Source organism: Adiantum capillus-veneris, chromosome 13 (assembly GCF_014529385.1).
Source record: "Adiantum capillus-veneris isolate H3 chromosome 13, ASM1452938v2, whole genome shotgun sequence".
NCBI classification, from domain to species: domain Eukaryota; kingdom Viridiplantae; phylum Streptophyta; class Polypodiopsida; order Polypodiales; family Pteridaceae; genus Adiantum; species Adiantum capillus-veneris.
In genome coordinates this window covers 46,320,507-46,340,670 of record NC_140943.1, presented here as the reverse complement: position 1 = coordinate 46,340,670, position 20,164 = coordinate 46,320,507, and the positions used below count along the sequence as shown (strand labels likewise).

General features: G+C 40.8%; 1 protein-coding gene across 1 annotated transcript in view; it reads right to left on the bottom strand.

The window, feature by feature from the left end:
- Window positions 1-11,869: 11,869 nt before the first annotated feature.
- LOC147443918 (uncharacterized) overlaps window positions 11,870-20,164 on the bottom strand; it is a 29,650-nt gene continuing 21,355 nt past the window's right edge. Inside the window, exon 3 of the mRNA XM_086526714.1 lies at window positions 11,870-12,517. Within this exon, the coding sequence (XP_086382840.1) occupies window positions 12,371-12,517 (147 nt within the window). The 3' untranslated portion in view covers window positions 11,870-12,370. The remainder of the gene's footprint in view (window positions 12,518-20,164) is intronic.

Genomic DNA, 20,164 nt, shown 5'->3' with positions numbered 1-20,164 from the left:
TGTTGCAACCAACACTCATGTTGCTTACAATACTGAAAGATTTTTACTTTGGAGAAATACCAAATGTTTAGCAATATAAATAAAGCTCATGCTGATCTTCAAACGTCGTTTCAATCTTCAAACATACAAGTTATCCCACGATCAGTTATTCCAGATCAGTTCACATGATTTGTAGTTCCCATGGACTCTACCTCAACTCTAAAATCCTCTGCACTTTTGGTCCTCTTCAATCTCTTGATGGCAACCGTTCTACCACACATGTGACCTTCACCAAAGCCACCAAAAACTTCACCAAAACCACCGTTACCCAGCCTTCTTGAGGTGAAGCCAGAAGTGGCAATGTGCATCTCACTAAGTGCGTATTCCTTAAGACTAATGTTGTCCAGATCTTGCTCTTCATTTCTATAGAAAGAAGTACCCTCTTCTTGAGGAGGGGTGAGCCCACTACTATCAAGAAACATTATCCTGTACAATAGAAATCCTTTGCATGTCTTGATCCAGGACAAGGTGAGGAGGAAAAAAAGGGAAATGAAGGAGCAGACAAGACCCACTAGGAGCTTGCGGTATGCCCCAGCTACCTTTGGCTGCGGTCCCTGCAGCTTCACCTTTATGAATAAGTTGTAGCTTGGCTCGCTGCTCCTTGACGTGATGATGATCAATGTCCCACAAAGTGAGATCAGGTGCCAAGTAGCATGACATGGAGTGGTTATGGTACATAATTTTCTTGCAATGGCAATCGTCAGAGCATGCCTCCTTGCAATGAGAAAGGGTGATTGGTTGCAAATCGGGCAAGACGAGCAGCTGGTTGCTGACATGCAGATTCGCTGGTGGAAGCTCAATGAAAGTGAAGGGGTCAATGGTGTGACCTGATGAACATGGTGATTTTTTGAAACCTTGGTATCGACCTCAGCCAAAGGAGACTGACATCATGTAAGACACATAAGCTGATGACAGGTTCGCTACACTAGCATAATCAGACCACCGGCCCATCGTTAATTAATGTTGCGGTAGTATAAGTGGGTGGAAGGTGATCCACAAACCGGCCAACACGACATTCCTTTCAAGACAAGTCTGTGGGCGATTCAACATGAAGCCCAATAATTACTACGCCTACTGGACAGGCCTACAGTCATCTGCTATATAATGGCTTAACGGTCCAACCCTCTCAACCCTCCAAATGATGATACAGGAACCTCCATTGCGGCGGTTGTAGCAAACATGGATTGGCCTTCTGCCAACAGATATGTAGCACGTTTTCAAGTGTGACAAACACATAAAGAGGAGATAATTGAATACCTCAGGGAAATGAATTTTGTGAGAAGACAAGGAGCTGGCCAAATCGTATAATTATGTTTAGAGATGGTGTAAGTGAAGGTCAATTTGATGAATTTTTGCAGATGAGGTTGTTGCTATAAACAAAGCCTTTGTAAAGGCAGGGATCCTGATTATAAGCCGTTGATTACATGGGCCACAGTGATCCAAAAACGGCATCACACGAGGCTATTTCCTACTGATGACATCTACAAGGACAAGAATAATAATACTAGATGGTTATGAAACGCAAATTTAGTGAATTTGGGTTTCAATAAATTGTTGAAACATTTCTCAGCTTGTAGGGGAAGCCACACAATCACTTAACTCGGCTCTATTTCTTTGATTGATGTGTTTCATTGTCGCAATATTCTACAGGTTGTGGAGCACGAGGGCCAGATGTCACACGCTCTTGGTATATACTATCATGCTTGTTTGACATGTACGCAAAGTGTGTTGTATTGATGAAAGCATATAATGTGCTCGACAAGATTCTTGTCTATAATATTGGCATGCAACAACATGCAAAACATTGAAATGGTCCAAAGAAAAGGGATGAGATTGTTAATCAGGGATGTGCATTTGCAATGCTTTGGTCTGCAAGCATCCCAAATGTGATGCACTTTTCAAAGCAGAATCTAAGATATGCTTAACACGGGCACATGTAAGTAGTTTTGAGCTGCTTTTAACAATTGTGGATCAAGGGCTTTTATCCAAATGTGATCAACGTTCCTTTTTTTGTTTTGAAGGCATAGGGAATTTTGCAAGACATTGGCATATGCAAAAAAATATCATGATGAGATTGCTAGTCAAGCTCTATAATTTTCCAAAAGCTCTAAGTGAAAAGCTCCCTTTTTTTAACACCCTCGTATTTTCACATGGCCTCTAATTAGGAAATTTTATGCCATTGTAGTAGTATGATACTCCTATGCCTTTCACTTGCTTCCACCTGCCTTGGATTCTTCATGTTGGATGGATACACTGCATTATTTAGGCGATTTGTTGGCTATAAAAGATATATTATTTGAAAAGGGAATTTTTGAAGTTTGAATGCTCATTACCTTTGACTCAGGGATTTCTTCTAGTAGTAGTATTTTTTGAAAGAATTATCTGGCTTGATGTTCACTATCATAAACCATGCATTGTGGTCATATTCAGACCCTAACTCCTATTTATTGGTCGATATACATTAGGTTGATATTGTTTTTATTGTTATGCTATGGTCGATGTACATTAGGTTAATATTGTTTTTAATGTTATGCTCATTTGAGAAATGGGCAAATTTGTTGAGGTCTTACTCTCTGTGTGAAAAGCGAAAACTATAGGTTGTTCACCAATACGGAGATGAAAACAACTTCCTCCACTTTCACAAAAGCCTATCTCCTTCATTGCAACAACAAAGGTCTTTCTGATAAAAGAAAGCTCTGAATTAAACCTCTCTCAAAAAATGAATTAGGATAACTTATAAATGCATGTGGTGTTGCCTTCTGGAATTTATATAGAGGGGATCAATTAGAGGAATAAAAAAAATTACTTGATTTGATTGGTTGTGATCAACAAAAGATTGATACATTTATGGACCATCGACGAGTGTTCCGAATATGAGTGCATAAAAATATGCTTGACCACTTATACATCCTCTCATTAACAACACCCTTTATGTTTTTGGCTCACCCATGGACATGTAATTTTTGTTTAAAGGACCACTTCAGTCTCCAATGACAAGTACTTGGATGAATATGAGAGTGCGGAGGTAAAGAGAGTTTGTAAGGCATATCTCCAACTCACTTGAGCATATTAGAAGGCCCACAATATCTCAGAAATAATTTAGATGTTGGTCCAATTTGCATACTCACAATATTGCTAGGCAACCCGTAAAAGCATATGCTAGTGCCATGAGTAGTCCCAACTCTCAAAAAGCATCTACTAGTGCCATGAGTGACCACCACTAACTGCTTTAGTGGAGTGTGCAAGAATATATGCTTGATTGTACGCTATGAATATTATGCCCATATCATTGCACAAATGACAATTTGACTATTGTGCAAATGATTTTCTCTCTCGACTGTCGCTTCCACTTTGGCATTTTCTCTCTCTCTATCCCTCACACACCCTCTCTCTCTCTCTCTCTCTCTCTCTCTCTCTCTCTATGTGTGTGTGTGTGTGTGTGTGTGTGTGTGTGTGTGTGTGTGTGTCTGTGTGTGTGTGTGTGTTTTTCTCTCGTTGTTGGTACTCTCACACCCCTATCCTATCTCTATACCACAAGTATATTTTTCTCTCTCCGTCTAATCCTTATTCTCTCTCCTTCTCTCGGTACTTATTTCACCTATCTCAACGCCACCATAGAGAGCGTACATATGAGAGATCTCCATGCTTAATAAACTTGAAAAAGCATCACCTTTAGCCAAAAAACGCGAATTGATTAACTCGCAAATAAAATTAACTAGTTTTTTGAGGGTTGCATTGAGGAATACAACAATTCTTGAAGCATTATGTAGCACCCGTTTCTCAAATTTCAATTGCTCATGTATGAGATATCTTTTGATCACTGCACCAACCTCATTGTGTTCACACTTCCCATGGCCAGAAGCAAAGAAATTGTGCATCATCTTGATACCCGTCATATTCAAGAATCATGCTAAAAAATAGAACGGCCGCCTTGCTTTGAATTGTGAAGTAGCACAATAAGACCACACCCAGTGTTGCTTGACACCATAGCCTAGACTTGTCAGCCACTCATGGTGCAAAAGAAAACAGTGGTGCACAAACAAAGTGTCATGTGCCTTGTTATTAGATATGTAGAAGCGGGTCGTCTTTTGAATGGCCCCAAGCACATCATATAAATATGAAATGTGAACCAAAATTGTGACCTAAGTTGAATATCAATGCATTGAATGAATCTCCTTTTGCACCTTATACAAGTAATTCTCTGCAAAATCCACTACATACACCACCACATCTTCAAGAAAGTTCTCCAAACATTCCTTGAATCGTTGAGCTTGCCATATGTACATGTAGTTGTGTTTGACGGAATTCCCCAATTTGATTTGAATCAAGGAAATGAAACGCATCGAATTGACCTTCCAAACCATGAGGTCTTTTTGGGATTTTGTGTTTCCTTTCTCATCCAATTCCTATGTAAGGACCTCGTCAAAGCGCTTCACTGTCATCATAGAGCTATCATCACTTTGTTTGCTTGGATACAATGAAATACTTTCAATGCCACAATGTTTGCATGTTTTGAAAAGAGATTTTCTATGGTGATAAGCACTATCAATGGGCTTTGAACACAATACAAACTCCCACAGGTCTGATAAGAATGGAAATGTGGCATTGGATGTTGTGCACTATGCTGTTCTGTCATGGAAATTACAAACAAGACATCTACAAAAGCTTGACGTTTCTTCCATGGAAAATCTGATTGAAGGCTTCCTTGAAGTATACAAGATGAACATGGTATTCAGAACAGCAAGTGTTGTGGTCCTTCAACCTGCATATGAAGTATTGATTCAGACTCTCAAAGTAACTGAGGGAGATCTTAATGTTAGGATGAACCTTCTAGAACCGCATGGGGTGGTCTCTTTGTGACACAAAAGACACATTTAGAAACATAGAATCACTCACAAGCACACAAAAGCACTTGAAAGCTTATACAAATACATAGAGTCACTCACAAGCACACAACAACACTTGAAAGCACTTTGAAGCACTTGTAAGCTTTCAAAAGCACATGAAAGCATTCAAAAGCACTTGCAAGCACATGACAACACTCAAAGGAATTTGTTTAGAAGAACTTTGAAGCACATGAAGTCTTTCAGGAGCTCCTTAAAGTACTCTAAAATATTTGGAACCATTTGGAAGCACTTGAAAACACTCAAAAGCATTCAAAAAACCTTAGAAGCACTAAGAATCACTGAATGCATTCAGTAGCACATGGAAGCATTTGGAAGCACAAGACAGCTCTTAAAGGACTTTTGTCAGAAGCACTTTATAAAGCACTCAAAGGTTTTTCATGAGCTCTTCAAATCACCTTCAAGTATTTGGTAGCTTTTGCAAGAACTTGAAAGCACTCATAACCATTTTGAAGACCTCAAAAGCACTTAGGAACAAGCACTCAGAAGTCTTCAAAAGCACTTCCAAGTACTTGAAGCCTATTGAAGCTTTTTAAAGCACTAAGAATCAGTTAGAGTCACTTAGAAGCACACGGAGGTACTTAAAAGTACTTGGAATCAAAATTGAAGCATTTAGGGGCATTTGGGAGCACTTGAAGGATATTAGAGGCTTGTAGGACTTTGAAGCACTTTTCAACAATTGAAACTAAATGAAAGCGCTTAGTGAGCACTTGGATTCACTCATAGGCAATCATGAGGAGTTGAAATTGTTTATCACTCTCGGTCAAGCACTATAAAACACAGTTAAATACTAAAATGGACTACTATACATATGAAAACAACAGATGATAGATACCTCTTTTAGCAAGACTCGTGGAGATTATATGGGGAAGATGATGATGAGTTGGATATGGTGCAGAGAAAGGTGTAGAGAAAGGACAGAATGATCAGAGGGAAATTTGAAATTTGAACCAAAGAGAAATGCGGTGCATTGGGAGGGTGAATTTTTGGGAAAGGGACACATTCCCAAGAGATTTGAAAACAATACTACATGTGGGGCCCCCAAAAAGTGACAACCTATGCACCCAATAAAAATATAAAATTTTTCCCCCAATTTTGGGTTTTAAATTCCTTGTTCATATTTTCAAAATGAAAAGTATTTTCTCTCTCTACCCTTTCTTACAAGGAGAGTTTGAGACCACAAACTTCCCCTAATGTAGCCTCACCGAATGGATAGAAGAGTCAAAAATTAGAGATTTATATTAGAGGTACAACATCAAGATAACTCCCACTCCTCATTTGTCACATGTTCACATTCTTGTTGGGCCTTCACCATAACATTCTGCAGGCATCTTAGATTCACAAAAGAAGGCAATGTGTCAAGCTCTTTTGGATAGTGCACCAGTGGTCTTTTCCTCCTCCTAAAGGCACATTGTGTAGCTTTTCTCTCTTGCTAAGTTTTTTTTATGGCCCATCAGTAGCTACTTGTGACTAGTAGCTTTAATGACCTATTGGCAGCTATTTGCAACTAGTAGCGCTTCATGCAACCAATATCTCTCAAGTCCACCTTGGTGCAAGCATATCATTCTTTCCAACGAGATGGGCCCACAAAAATCTTCCCACATTCTTGAATATGTGCATCAGATCTAGCAAGTGGCTGGTTTTCATTCTCGACTAATAGGACAACTCAAACGATATTAAGAACTTATTCATCCCTGGGGGGGGAAGGAGCTCATCATGCCTCTCCTTCAATTCCAACCACTCCCATGTGGATATCTTTTGATGCTCACATCCAAAAAGTCCCACTCATACATCATGGTTCTTTGGAACATTTGCTCAATGAGCTTCATAAAGCTACGTCCTCATCGCTGGCGAAATCAGTGGAAACACAACCTTGGCCCACACATGACACATGCATTGTGCCACTAATTTTAATTACTACACACAAGCAAACCTAGTATGCGGTGTGAACATTGTTTGCATAGCATTGTTGGCAATATACATAAGCATTCTTTGTAGTCAAGACTCACATTAGAATGACTCTAATGAGAGTGTTTCACCAACATGCATGCGGCTCATTTCCACGTCTTCTATGGTTGTCCAGTATTGTTGTATCTCTTCACGGAGCGAATGAAGATATACATCCATATTCTTTATTTATATTGACTTTTTTGGCACAATTAAGCTTAAACTTTAAATATCTTCTGAGAATCAAGCTAGTAGTCATTGTTTCTCGCCACTTTCTAAGCACTTTCACAATGCGTAGTTTCATACACATGCAACTAAAGCATACGATTGGAACATTCTTAGTTCTCTACAAAGCAGAACCATCAAATTTTCATAAACTAAGGAAGATTACCTCTTGTCAAAGTTAATTGTGCGTAAACAAGTAAAGGAATAATAGCACATGTGAATATATGTGTGTATGTGCATGATTCCCCATCCACAAGAGAATATGACTTGCTTTGTTACCAATGATACATAACCCAAAACCTAGGTGTCCAAAGACTCTCATGAAGGGATCTACAGTGATCTCTCTTCATAGGAGAACAACTAAAGTCTTAGACCTTGGTTGTTCACACTCGGCCGGACAAGGGCCAAGGCTTTGGTGTGTCAGGCTACACACCCTATGGCATCCTAAGCCTCTTGAGATCCCATGTGGACTCCATCCCCCAGATTTTCACGAGCATTGTGAATTAAGCATCGTACCTGCATGTGCCATATGCGCTTTGTGGCCCAAATTATATAGATGATGGAGTCTTCAATCTATTTATCACTTTTGCAAAGAGCAAGTTTATCAAATAAGCATACTAAGCAGGAATGCCCTTCAAATCAAAACACATATCAGAACAAGGCCAAGGGAAATGATAAAGACGCATAAAAAGGCTAAGACAATACTCTACACGCTATTCAATTACTAAAATAAATTTCATCCCAGGTGGAAGTCTCAGTTCACAAAGACACATGGGTGTTTACTTACCGCTTTAATGTGGCAGCGCATTAATGGTCACATGGTGCATGCTTATTGCATCGGTGGAGTATCAAATAAATCCTCAACCTAAACACTACTAATGTTTATTAATGTCCAAACAATTTTTAGTATGCTTTATAAGCAAACCATGATGCATGCAATATGGACCTCACTATCAGTGTTGTAGGCTTCTAGTTGTAATAATTCCAAGCATGTCCAAGATTCCATTGATGTAAAAAAATGATGCCAATGTCCTTGAAGGAGAAGCCTATGTGAAGATTCATGATGGGTCCTTACTGCCAAAGGCACGATACAATTGTTTTTAGCTACATAGCTTTCAGTAGCCATCAAGTTTTTCAAATGGTATCAACATAACAGCATCCTCTAATTGCATAATCAAGTGCTAATGGTGGCTCTTGTGCTTGCAATGATGTTGGTGACTTCTTCGTGCTTCACCTCAATAGCATTGTGGAGAATATGGTTATGTTTCGGTTATGCAAGCTCCATGGAGAAACTGAACATGCAAGTTATGGAGACTCTATTTGCGACAATGTATGACTAGGTGATGTACATCTTAGAGAAGATAGCCCCTTGATGGGCTTCTCCGTGCTTCACCTTAGTAGCATTGTGGAGAATATGGTTATGTTTTGGTTATGGAAGGTCCATGGAGAAACTCAACATGCAAGTTATGGAGACTCTATCTACGACAATGTATGACTAGGTGATGTGCATCTTAGAGAAGATAGCCCCTTGATGTTGATGGCTTCTCCGTGCTTCACCTCAATAGCATTGTGGAGAATATGGTCATGTTTTGGTTATGTAAGCTACATGGAGAAGCTCAGTATATGCAGGTCATGGAGACTCTATCTGCAACGATGTATGACTACATGATGTGCATCTTAGAGAAGATAGCCACTTGATGTAGCTCATATTCATGTCATACCAAAGGCTTGCAAGTGATTGTTGCTCTAATACTAGTGTCACAGTGAGGGTGACAAAGTACAATATAGCACCCGCATGCACACATACACACACACTCCTCGTTTCTAGCAAAAATATATATCTCTCTCTCTCTCTCTCACTCTCTCTCTCTCTCTCTCTCTCTCTCTCTCTCTCTCTCTCTCCAAATTTACTATAATGAAGTTTTTTGTGTGCAATTTTCACCAACTTCTACTTAACCAGCATGTGGGAATGTGATCGTTAAAAAGAGGAAGGAATGTCTAGGAAAGATATATAGTAATCATGAAAGCTATTTATTACAAGACTTATAGTAGTTGTTCTACCGGGAAAGTGAACCCAAGGACTTTGTAGGCTCTATATACATAGGAATCAAGAAAGCTATTTATTACAAGACTTATACTAAGTGTTCTACCGAGAAAGTGAACCCTTGAGAATGGAAGTTGTGAAAAAGGGGGGGTTTTTTTGCATGTTTTGTTTCAATAGCAAAACAAAACATGATGCATAAGAGATGATAGCCTCTCTTATAATCCTCAAAAAAAGGCCATAGATATACATAATCTCTTACTTGATTGATTGTAAGTACAAGATGAACTAGGTGTTTATGTGAGTCCATGGGAGCGAGAGTAAGTAATATCGTGTGCGTGCACGTATATGCTTGACACACCAAACACAATGTAACATGCAAATCTATGCAATCTCAAAGACAACATAACATGCAACTATGTGTAAGTTCAAGACTTTTCTATATAAGGAGTAGCGCGCGCACAGCGTTAAGTACATAAAAGCTAGACTAAGAGGTTCATTATTCTCTTTTTGTACCGTTGAGTGCGGTGCAGGTAGTAGGGAGAAATTTTACACATATCATGTATTTACAACTGCACATTGTTGTACATTATAACCTTGAGGGGCGACTGTGGGAACCACCTCCTTAATAGGGAAGGAGGGTACAGCTAAGAGAATGCAACCCGTGATCCTTGAACCCTCAACCTTGGGGTTACATCACATAGGTCTCACCAAGTGAGCTATGCTTCTTGGGTGAGCTAACACATTCTTAGGATAACTCTCTATTAAAGGCTATTAATGGTTTGGTAGACAAGGTGCACATAGGGATAGACATTCCAAACTCGATATGAGGTAAATATTCTAGCTTTAGTCCACAATTTGATACGAGTAGATTCAACGATGAGCAACATTGTTGTCAAAATGTTTTTCAAGATACTAGCATTATGTAGGGAAACCTTCTCTTGCACAATCTCATCATTGCATCAAGAGTAAAGGAGAGCCACATGTATCCTTCATTGACATGGATTAATACTACAAGCATTTCTAGTGGTGTGGCTAGCCAGCAAGCCAACATTGGTATCATAGCAATGTGAGAGAACATGTTAATCAGTTTGGCCTCATGCAACAAACACAAATTGAGTTAAGCTTGATCAATAGTTTTATTTTCTATCATGAGTGCATCAAGTGATTGTCCCATGTTGCTAAGCCACAAATGTGCTCTTAATTGCAATTTATCGTCGGTAAGATTTTATAATGCTTTGTTACTTCCAAACTGTAATTATTAAAGATTAATTCTAAGTTGAACTTGCTCGCCAAAGCTACCTGCACACAAAAGAAAAAAAAACCATGCGCTTTTGACCCAAGAAGCATAGCTCAGTTGGTGAGACCTTTGTGATGTAACCCTAAGGTTGAGGGTCCGAGGCTCGCGGGTTGAGTTCTCTTGGGTGTATCCTCCTTCCCTATTGGGGAGGTAGTTCCCACGGTCGCACTTGTAAATACATGATATGGAGTATATATACATCCTATGAACTTAGGGCCAAAAGGTGCTATAAGTAGGGGTTTTGTGATGAGTATAGATAGACCCTATGGCCTTGCAAATGATGTAGGTGTTTCATGAGTATATATACATTCTATGACCTTTAAGGCCATAGGCTCATATATACATCCTATGACCTTTAGGGCCAGAGGCTGATATATGTAGGCGGAATCTGTTAGTCCCATTATTGTGAAAACCATCAATATGATGAAAGGCTTAACCAATGAGGAAGAGGAAGATCTAATGAAAGCTAATGAGGACCTGTTGTTCATGTCTTGGTGGATGTGCAATCAATTGAGCAACAATACCCCAAAAAAAAAACCATGGTGGTCTACTGGCAACTACTGCTATCAATGCAACTGACCTAATGGTTGGAGCTTAAAGAAACCTTATAATGAGACATTTTGAACAGCAAATGAACCAAATCAATCGTGTTGAAGATGAGGTCTAGAGAGTTAATACAGGATCCGAAAGATAAAGCACAATCAATCAAGATCTCTGTGGAAATGGAATCAACATTTTAGAAGGGAGTCATCGCAAATGTTTTCACTTAAGAATATATAATATGTAGGGTCTGAATTTCAGCACATCAATTTGAAGAAGGATGTGCCAATGAAGAAGCAACTATATCTGATGTATCCGCATATTGCAAAGCAAATAAAGAGAACTAGATAGATTGTTAAAAGTTAGTTTCATTGTCCCAATTGAAAAATTTGAAATGGGTTTCACCCATTGTGGTGGTCCCAATGAAGAACAAGAAGTGGCAGACCTCAGTGAACTATCAAAACTTGAATGCAGCTAACCCATTCCCATTGCTATTTCCAGGTTCTACTTCATATAATCACAAGAAGATTTAGAAATTTTCTCATGTAGGAAAAGGGAGACTTTTTCAGTGTTTTTGACACAATGCATAACATCATGAGCTTCTACTCGGGAGGCACCGCATAACTAGCTAGGTACGATTGGAGGCATGGGACCACCAGCCCCCCCACCGGGCCAACGGTCCCCTGCCCCAATCATACCTAGCTAGGTATGCCGTGCCTCCCTCACAAAAGCTCATGATGTTGAGTTAAGTCATAATGTGGGAATTATTGTCAAAATCTGTCCAAAACTTATTGTGAATGTAGCCGGAAAAAAAAAAAGTGCTGCTTCTTGGATGGCTATAGTGGCTAAAACCAAATGTGGATAGCTACAAAAGATCAAGTAAAGACAGTATTTATTATAACATGAGTTTTTTGCAAAGCAATATGGTTCAAATTCGGCTGGTTGAGATTGCAGAATGCACCTAGCACATTTCAGAGGGATATTTGAGAAATCTGTGGCTCTTGCATATTTTAGTACAAGTTTAGTGCGTTCAAAGGAAGGTATTTAAACCGCTTGCAACCATGTGTTTGAGAAATACCCTCTGGCCAATAAGAAGTATTAGGCACTCAGATTACCTTTCACAAACAAGAGAAACTCACATGGCTCATTACACATTTGCAAGCTGAAAAATACCCACACAAAAGAATGTAGGCCTATATCTCTCTTCCTCTCCAAGGCATGTATTGGGAATGGCCAAAAGGTTCAAAGAATTTGTCGATTGCAAGCTGAACAACTTCATGTTTGCTATGGCAATGCTTCTTTGCACAATGCTTGAATGTTTGGCACATGTCTCTCCTCTTTTGAAAATCAGCAAAGGTGGAAAATCATGTTATCTTACGTCTTTGAGGGAAGTTCTGCACTTGAAAGAGGTAGTTCCACTCCTAGCTCAGCCAGATACTTTGTCTGAAGGTCAAGAAATGCCTCGTCTTGCCATGACAGCTCTTCTGATAATCGAGCAATGCTCGCTTGCTGCGATCTTGCCTGCATTTTTTTAGACTTACATCAGCTTGTCTACCATCTATACTCCAATGCAAGAAACCAAAAAAACAGACTCAACATCAGACTTCAATGAGACGAAGCTTTTTCATTTGGATTTTACACTACTTTTCTCAAGTTTTTTCCTTTTTCTCTAGCCCCAAACCGGTCCATTGAAGCATAAAGCGGCAAGGTTTTAAGCTGAGACACACTTTTCCTGGACACTGCATAGAATTGAGGCCACGACCCCCCTTCAAATGCTTTAAATGCTCTTCTGTCTTTTAAAATCATCAGCCATTATACTGTTTAAGCTGCCTTAACTCCTAAAGACAATGACCACAACTGAAGCCCGAAAGTAAATATTGGCTGTAGGCATTCTATCAAAGCGTTAAGGCCTTTTTGAGAGCATACAGCTTGTTTGGAAAACCAGCTGCCACCACGCCCACAAATCGGTCATTTGTGCTTTGCAGGTTAGAGCATGAACCTTTTATTTTACTGCATAAGCAAATCAGGATTAACCTCTGAACAGGATGAGCATGAAAGACCCATTGAGCAACAACTTGGCTGGAAGAGCAGAGAACGAGCTGCTGATCGAGAGCTGACCCGAGCCAGTGCTGGAGCTGCCACGTTTTGCTGCACAATTCATGGGCCCGAGATGATGTGGCACTGTATAGCAGTGCTGACATGGCACTAAACAGACGTGATGCTAATGTGGCAGTCTGCTGAGAGATTGGCACCAATTGGAAAGCAGCTGACTTTGGTAGCTTTTGGGGTGCCAGTTTTTGAAAGCCTAGCAGCAAGGGCTTTTTGGGCACTAGGTAAAGCAAGAGGCCAAGGGCCTATACAAGGGAAGCCATTATCACTCATCAGTTGCACAGTGGGCTCTCTCCGGCAGTTGTATACACACAACTCATAGTTAATAAAAAGAAGTGGGCACCTACATTAGGGGCCAGTGCATCTGAGTGGGGAACTCCGCCTCACTGTCTTAAGTGTTCAGCTCTCTCTTTCAATTCCAGTATTTGCTGTTTACAGTCCATTCGTGGTGTTGTCCTTATATTCTACCGCCTTGTCACATGACTTGCTGGTTACACATTGGGCGAACTTGCCAATGACCTTCGATGAAGTCCTTGGCCTTGAACTTCCTCTTGTCAAAACTCTTTATTTTTTAGAATATGCTTAATCATAAACAGGCCTCCAGTGCTTCATAAATCGGGCAGGCCCCTTGAACAAGGGGGCCTGAACAAAGTTCGAGCTTCTAAAGGGTTATCCTGCTCAATGCAGTTATCCCAGGCCTCTTAATGTTACATGACAAGCAAATGGTCCTACTTCTCTTGAAGTTCCCACATTATCTTTCACAAGCAGCCTTTGCCTTGTTGCACAGAGAGACAGCAATGCGACAAGCTACTATTGCATGCAGAGAGAGAGAGAGAGAGAGAGAGAGAGAGAGGAGGTCTTGTAACAAGTCATTACCTTCAACTTCTTATCCTTTCATGTTTATGTGATAAGAATGAAATGTGTTAGTATGGTTACAACCAGACATGGCCAAGCACTTTGGCTATTTAACCCAACAATCTCCCACTTAAAGACACATTGTGTAAACCTTTGATGAGTAGATCACCAAGGTTATCATTTGCGTGAATCTTAACAAAGTCTATGCGCTTGTCCTCAAGTTGTCACGTGCACATCTAACCCTATGTGCATGTGGACAAGCTACTTCATGACAAGGGTTCAATCAGTCTAGCCTAGGAAGTGTTCTAGCACTTTCATGAGTCTGTTGGCAAACCGTGCATGTCCAGACACTTAGAGTAGATGCATATCCTCTGGTTGCACACAGCATGACCATCAGATTTCCATCAGAACCCATCAGGAGCATTTTTACAATGCATAGACCTATTTTCCCTATTTTAGCCAATTTTCACTTATTATTTTTAAGTGACTTTTGTTGGGAACTAGGTAGGGCAATTTTGATAAGCAAGTACGTAAGAAACCTAGCGCTAGCATAATCTGGCAGAAGAGGCAACAAGAACACCTTGTTCAATAGACACCTTAGCAAGACCTTCTTGGCAGCAAGCCTTGCGTTTTTAATCTGAAAAGCCTAGCGTTTTCAGCCATCACCAAGCCCTGGCAATTTTGCATTGCAGATCAGCCTGGCGGCAGCAGGACCAACAGAAGCCTAGCGTTTTTGCATCAAACCCCCATTCAATCCTAGCATTTTTTATTTGCAGATCAGCCTCGGCATTTTGCAAATCTACCACGACAAGACCATCCTTAGCATCAACGTTTTCAGTTTTCAACATCAAGACACCGCAGTAGAAGTCCCGAACCTCGTAGATCTCACCTTCCCGCAGCAAATCCTTGTCCCACGGTCAGATCAACGAGCGTTTGCAGATTCAGCCCGGAAAACGCAGATTTCAGCATCTGCGTTTTCAGCACGTCGTAGTTGCATCGTCGTCATCGCCGTCGTCATTGGCATAGAGTTAGAATTCAGCAGATAGAGATTTGCAGATTTCAGCCATTAGCGTTTTCAGATTCCAACCCGTCTCGTCGTCGTCCTCATCGTTGTCAACATCGTCAACAAGTCCAAGCATTGTAGAGATTTGTGCAATCAATAGTAGACCGCTCTCGCCATAGAGAGTGGGGCCTTCGGAGGAGGGTTTGACAACATTTTGGTGTCATATTCTTCTCTCTCTATCTCTCAGTCTCAGTACCTTCATTCACAGTGTTCACCACTTTGTTTGTGTCCATTGCGCTCTCTCACTAAAGGAACAGAAGGCTCTCCCTACCATAAGTAGAAGGAACCCTTGAGCACAGTTCGGAGCACTCATCTTGAGCAAAGTTCAACATTCACTTTTGTTGCACCTTATATTGGTCAGAGCTTTGGCAGTGTTCTGTATCACTCAAGGAAAGAACCATGGAAATTTTTTTTGCTTGTTGCGGTCGCACGTAACCCAATTCCACTTGGGCGTGTCGATTTCCTAATCGTGTTTTTGAAGAGTGACAGGAAACCCAGGAAAGAAGGGCTTGTCCAACCTCTCCTTGTTTCTCTTTTCACTCATTGAGAGCGGACGTGCACTTAGCGGTCGGCCAATCAACATGAGGTGGGAAAAAGCAACCTTGGTGTGAGCGCAAGGCTGCCAAGGGGGTGCGCCCGCGGGAAAGAGAAGAGCTCGGGTACTTCTCTAACACATATTGCAAGCTAAAGAAGAACCTCAAGAACTCAAGAACCCAAGACCCATAAGAACCCAAGTTCCTCGTGAACTTAAGAACCAAAGATCTCAGTGTATGGTCATCACCCGAAGAGGAATGGATACTTTGCATGAAGGTGATGAGTATGAAGAAGGTGAAGAAGAATTTTCCCCACGAAGAGGTTTTTCTGACCTCTCCCTTCCCCATTTGCGCCAAGGTTTGCACTAACTCCTATGGAGGCTTTGGTCGAGTCGATGATGGACATGATGGTATGACAAGGTAGACAACGAGAAGTGTGGCACGAAGAAAGAATGGCAGCCATAGAGCGTTAGTGCGAGCAAGCACGCTTGACGGCCACAGAAAGAAACGCAGAATTGGATCGCGAGCCCAAAGAAAGACTAGCCGAATTGGCCCGCGAGCGCAAAGAAAGACGGTTAGAGCGTGAAGCGCAGACAGATCAGGCATGCAAGAGTTTGTCCTTCTATTTTCTAATGTGCAGGCGCAGATTGAAGAGAATCAAGAGAAGGAGACTCTCTAAGTCTTTTCTTCTCCAAAGCACGACACACATCATTTGCATGATAATGATGAGCATGATGATTTGCATGATCAAGATGTGATTATTCACGAGCATGATGATTTGCAAGATAATGATGTGATTTTTCACAAGGATGATGGTTTAGTTGATGCTTTTTCTAGCGAAGCTAACCTCGTTGCAGATTCGATCAATCACGAAGAACCGATCTTGGCTCTCGAGTCGAGGTCCCAAGAACCCCCACAAGAAGTATTATATGTTCGAATGATTAGTCAGCACACATTGTTCGAGTGTTTCATTCATGATGCTTTCCTGTATTTTAGTCACTGTCCTTATGTGATCCCTTTTCACAGGCATGACATATTGTACGATGAACACGATTCACTCATGAATGAGCACGAATGTATGCGGATTACTCATGAAAAGATGAAATGTTTGCACCCAAGGAATTCACATTCCATGTCTCTTCCTTGGCATGACACAGTATCAAAAAGAGCACAGGAAAGATTGAGCATCAAGCATGGGCATTTCCATTGTGATTTGCCACAGTTGATTGATTTAGATCAAAAAGTCAAGATTTGACCCCATTGTTTGCATGTGTTTGATGAACGGATTGGCCCTCCGTCTCTTTGTTCGTCTACATTGCATGCACAGTCTTTAAAGAAGACTAGAATTTTTCCAGTCACTTTACATGGAATGGGTATGTTCATGGTTTTGTGTTGGAAGTGGTTTCAGGAATTTTCATCCTCGGAGATTCTTGAAGAAGGTAGACTCATGACTCTAGACGAAGTTGAAGCACTGAAGAAGCCACAAATGACTTTGTCGCTTTTGATGCGACCCAAGGAAGCAAGCGTTGCAGACCTTTATGAAGTTCAAGTACGCATGACCCACGCATCAAAGTGGGCCAACGAAGAGTCCTTTTCAAGATTCGAGACGTTGTTGGCAATCTCCCTTTACGCCATACACTTCGGTACCAGTACCTCACTTTGTCACGTGCACATCTAACACTATGTGCATGTGGACAAGCTATTTCATGACAAGGGTTCAGTCAGTCTAGCCTAGGAAGTGTTCTAGCACTTTCGTAAGTCTGTTGGCAGACCGTGCATGTCCAAACACTTAGGGTAGATGCATATCCTTTGGTTGCACACAGCATGATCATCAGATTTCCAACAGAACCCATCAAGAGCATTTTTACAATGCATAGACCTATTTTCCCTATTTTAGCCAATTTTCACTTATTATTTTCAAGTGACTTTTGTTGGGAACTAGGTAGGGCAATTTTGATAAGCAAGTACATAAGAAACCTAGCGCTAGCATAATCTGGTAGAAGAGGCAACAGGAACACCTTATTCAACAGGCACCTTCTCAGCAACAAGCCTGGCGTTTTTAATCAAAAAAGACCAACGTTTTCAGCCATCACCGAGCCCTGGCAATTTTGCATTGCAGATCAGCCCGACGACAGCAGGACCAGCAAAAGCCTAGCATTTTTGCATCAGACCCCCATTCAGCCCTAGCGTTTTTTATTTGCAGATCAACCTCGACATTTTGCAGATCTACCGCAACATGACCATCCTTAGCATCAGCGTTTTCAGTTTTCAGCATCAAGACACCACAGTAGAAATCCCGAACCTCGTAGATCTCACCTTCCCGCAGAAGATCCTCGACGCACAGTCAAATCGGCGAACGTTAGCAAATTCAGCCCGGAAAATGCAAATTTCAGCATCTGCGTTTTCAGCGCGTTGTCGTTGCATCGTCGTCATCGACATAGAGTTAGAATTCAGCAGATAGAAGATTTGTAGATTTCAGCCATTAGCGTTTTCAGATTTCAGCTAGTCTCGTCGTCATCGACATCGTCGGCAAGTCCAAGCATTGTAGAGATTTGTGCAATCAATAGTAGACCGCTCTCGCCATAGAGAGTGGGGCCTTCGAAGGAGGGTTTGACAACATTCTGTTGTCGTATTCTTCTCTCTCTATCTCTCAATCTCAATACCTTCATTCACACTGTTACCACTTTGTTTGTGTCCATTGCACTCTTTCACTAAAGGAACGGAAGGCTCTCCTTCCGTAAGTAAAAGGAACCCTTCAACACATTTCGGAGCACTCATCTTGAGCAAAGTTCAACATTTACTTCCGTTGCACCTTACACAAGCACCTCACAAATAAAGTGATACCTTACATCAATGTGCTTTGTCTTCGCATGAAACACTCGCTCCGTGCTAGGTGGGTAGCACTCTGACTATTGCAATGTAAAACTAGAACCTTTGCAATGATGCCAAATTCTCCCACAAGACAAGTAAGCTATATAGCTTCTTTGTTGGCATTTGACGCCACAATATACTTTATTTCCGTGGTAGGCTAAGATGTATAAACTTGCAAAAAAATTCACCATGAAACTACACCACTAGTGAATGCAAAGACATAACATGTCATAAACCTTTTATTGTCCATCTTTATTGCATAATCTACATCTATGTAGCCAACCACACAATGACACATGCGTCTTTGCTAGCAAGACTCTTTTGTACCATTCAAATATCTCATCACACCCTTCATTGCTTCCCAGGCTCCCAATGCGTCTAGCGAGGCTTCACTATCAATCTGCTCACAACTCCCACTTCAAATGCAATGTGTATACGAGTCCCAATCATGGCCTACATCAAAGAACCAATAGCAGATGCATAAAGACTCTTGGCCATCTCAACCTTTTTATCATTAGATTTGAGAGAATCCTCGTGGCTCAGTTTCACATATGGAAGCAATGGAGTGGATAACACCTTCCCCCCTCGACATTGAAACGCTTCAATACACAACAAATGTGCTCTTTTTAAATTCTCTAACAAGTTACAAGTATAGACTTTCTTCGACTTGTCTCATATAATGCGCATGCCAAGAATGTGGTTTGCTTCACTCAAATCCTTCACATCAAAGTTCTCATACAACTTCGACTTTGATGCATCTATCTCAAGACTATTTTTCCCAAGGATGAGCATATCATCTAAATATTAAATCAAAATCAAAAGACTTCCATCTATAGCTTTCTTTGTTTAGAGACAATGATCAATTTCACTCCGCCTATACCCTTTAGACTTCATGAAAGCATCAAACTTATGATACCAATCCTGTGGTGCTAACACACTAACTTCTCTTTGTCATTCTCAACAAAGTCTTTTGGTTGTTGCATATAACTATCCTCCTGAAGATCACCATGTAAGAATGTTGGTTTAGCATCCATTTGGACTAAATCTATGTTCTCTTTCGCAAACAAAGTAAGTACTATCTGCAAGGTAGTCATCTTGACAACTAGCGTAGAAACCTCGTCAAAGTCTATGCCTTGCTTTTTCTTGAAAACTTTGGGAACCAATCAAGCCTTATACTTTGGATTTCCTATCTAGAAGTTTTCTTCAATCTGTATATACCCATTTACAATGCAAAGCATTCTTTCCTTTTGGTAAAGCTTGTAAGTCCTAACTCTGATTCTCATTCAAAGAATCCATCTCTAATTTCTTAGCACTCTCCCACTTCAGCTTGTCATCCTGTAGCAAAACCTCGTCATAGTAGCAGGGCTCACCATAATCCATCCACATAATATAATCTAAGCTGGGAACAAACCTCTCAAGCGGCCTAGAAACCCTAACTAACCACCTCAATGAAGAATGCTTTGCATAAGGAATAAATTGTCTCGCCAGCATTTCACTACCACTCGATGTATTGTTACTACTCACTACAAATGATCATATGATGGCATACACCGACTTCAAGATTCTTCCAAAATACCACCATCAAGTGTCTTAATAGTGATCCATTGATCAAGTGAACTAGAGTCTTAAGGGCTTCAACCCAAAGACCATCCAGCAACTTACTGGGAGATAATATGCCACCGATTCTCTCTTGAATCGTGCAATTCATTCTCTCAGCAACTCCATTTTTGACGTGTA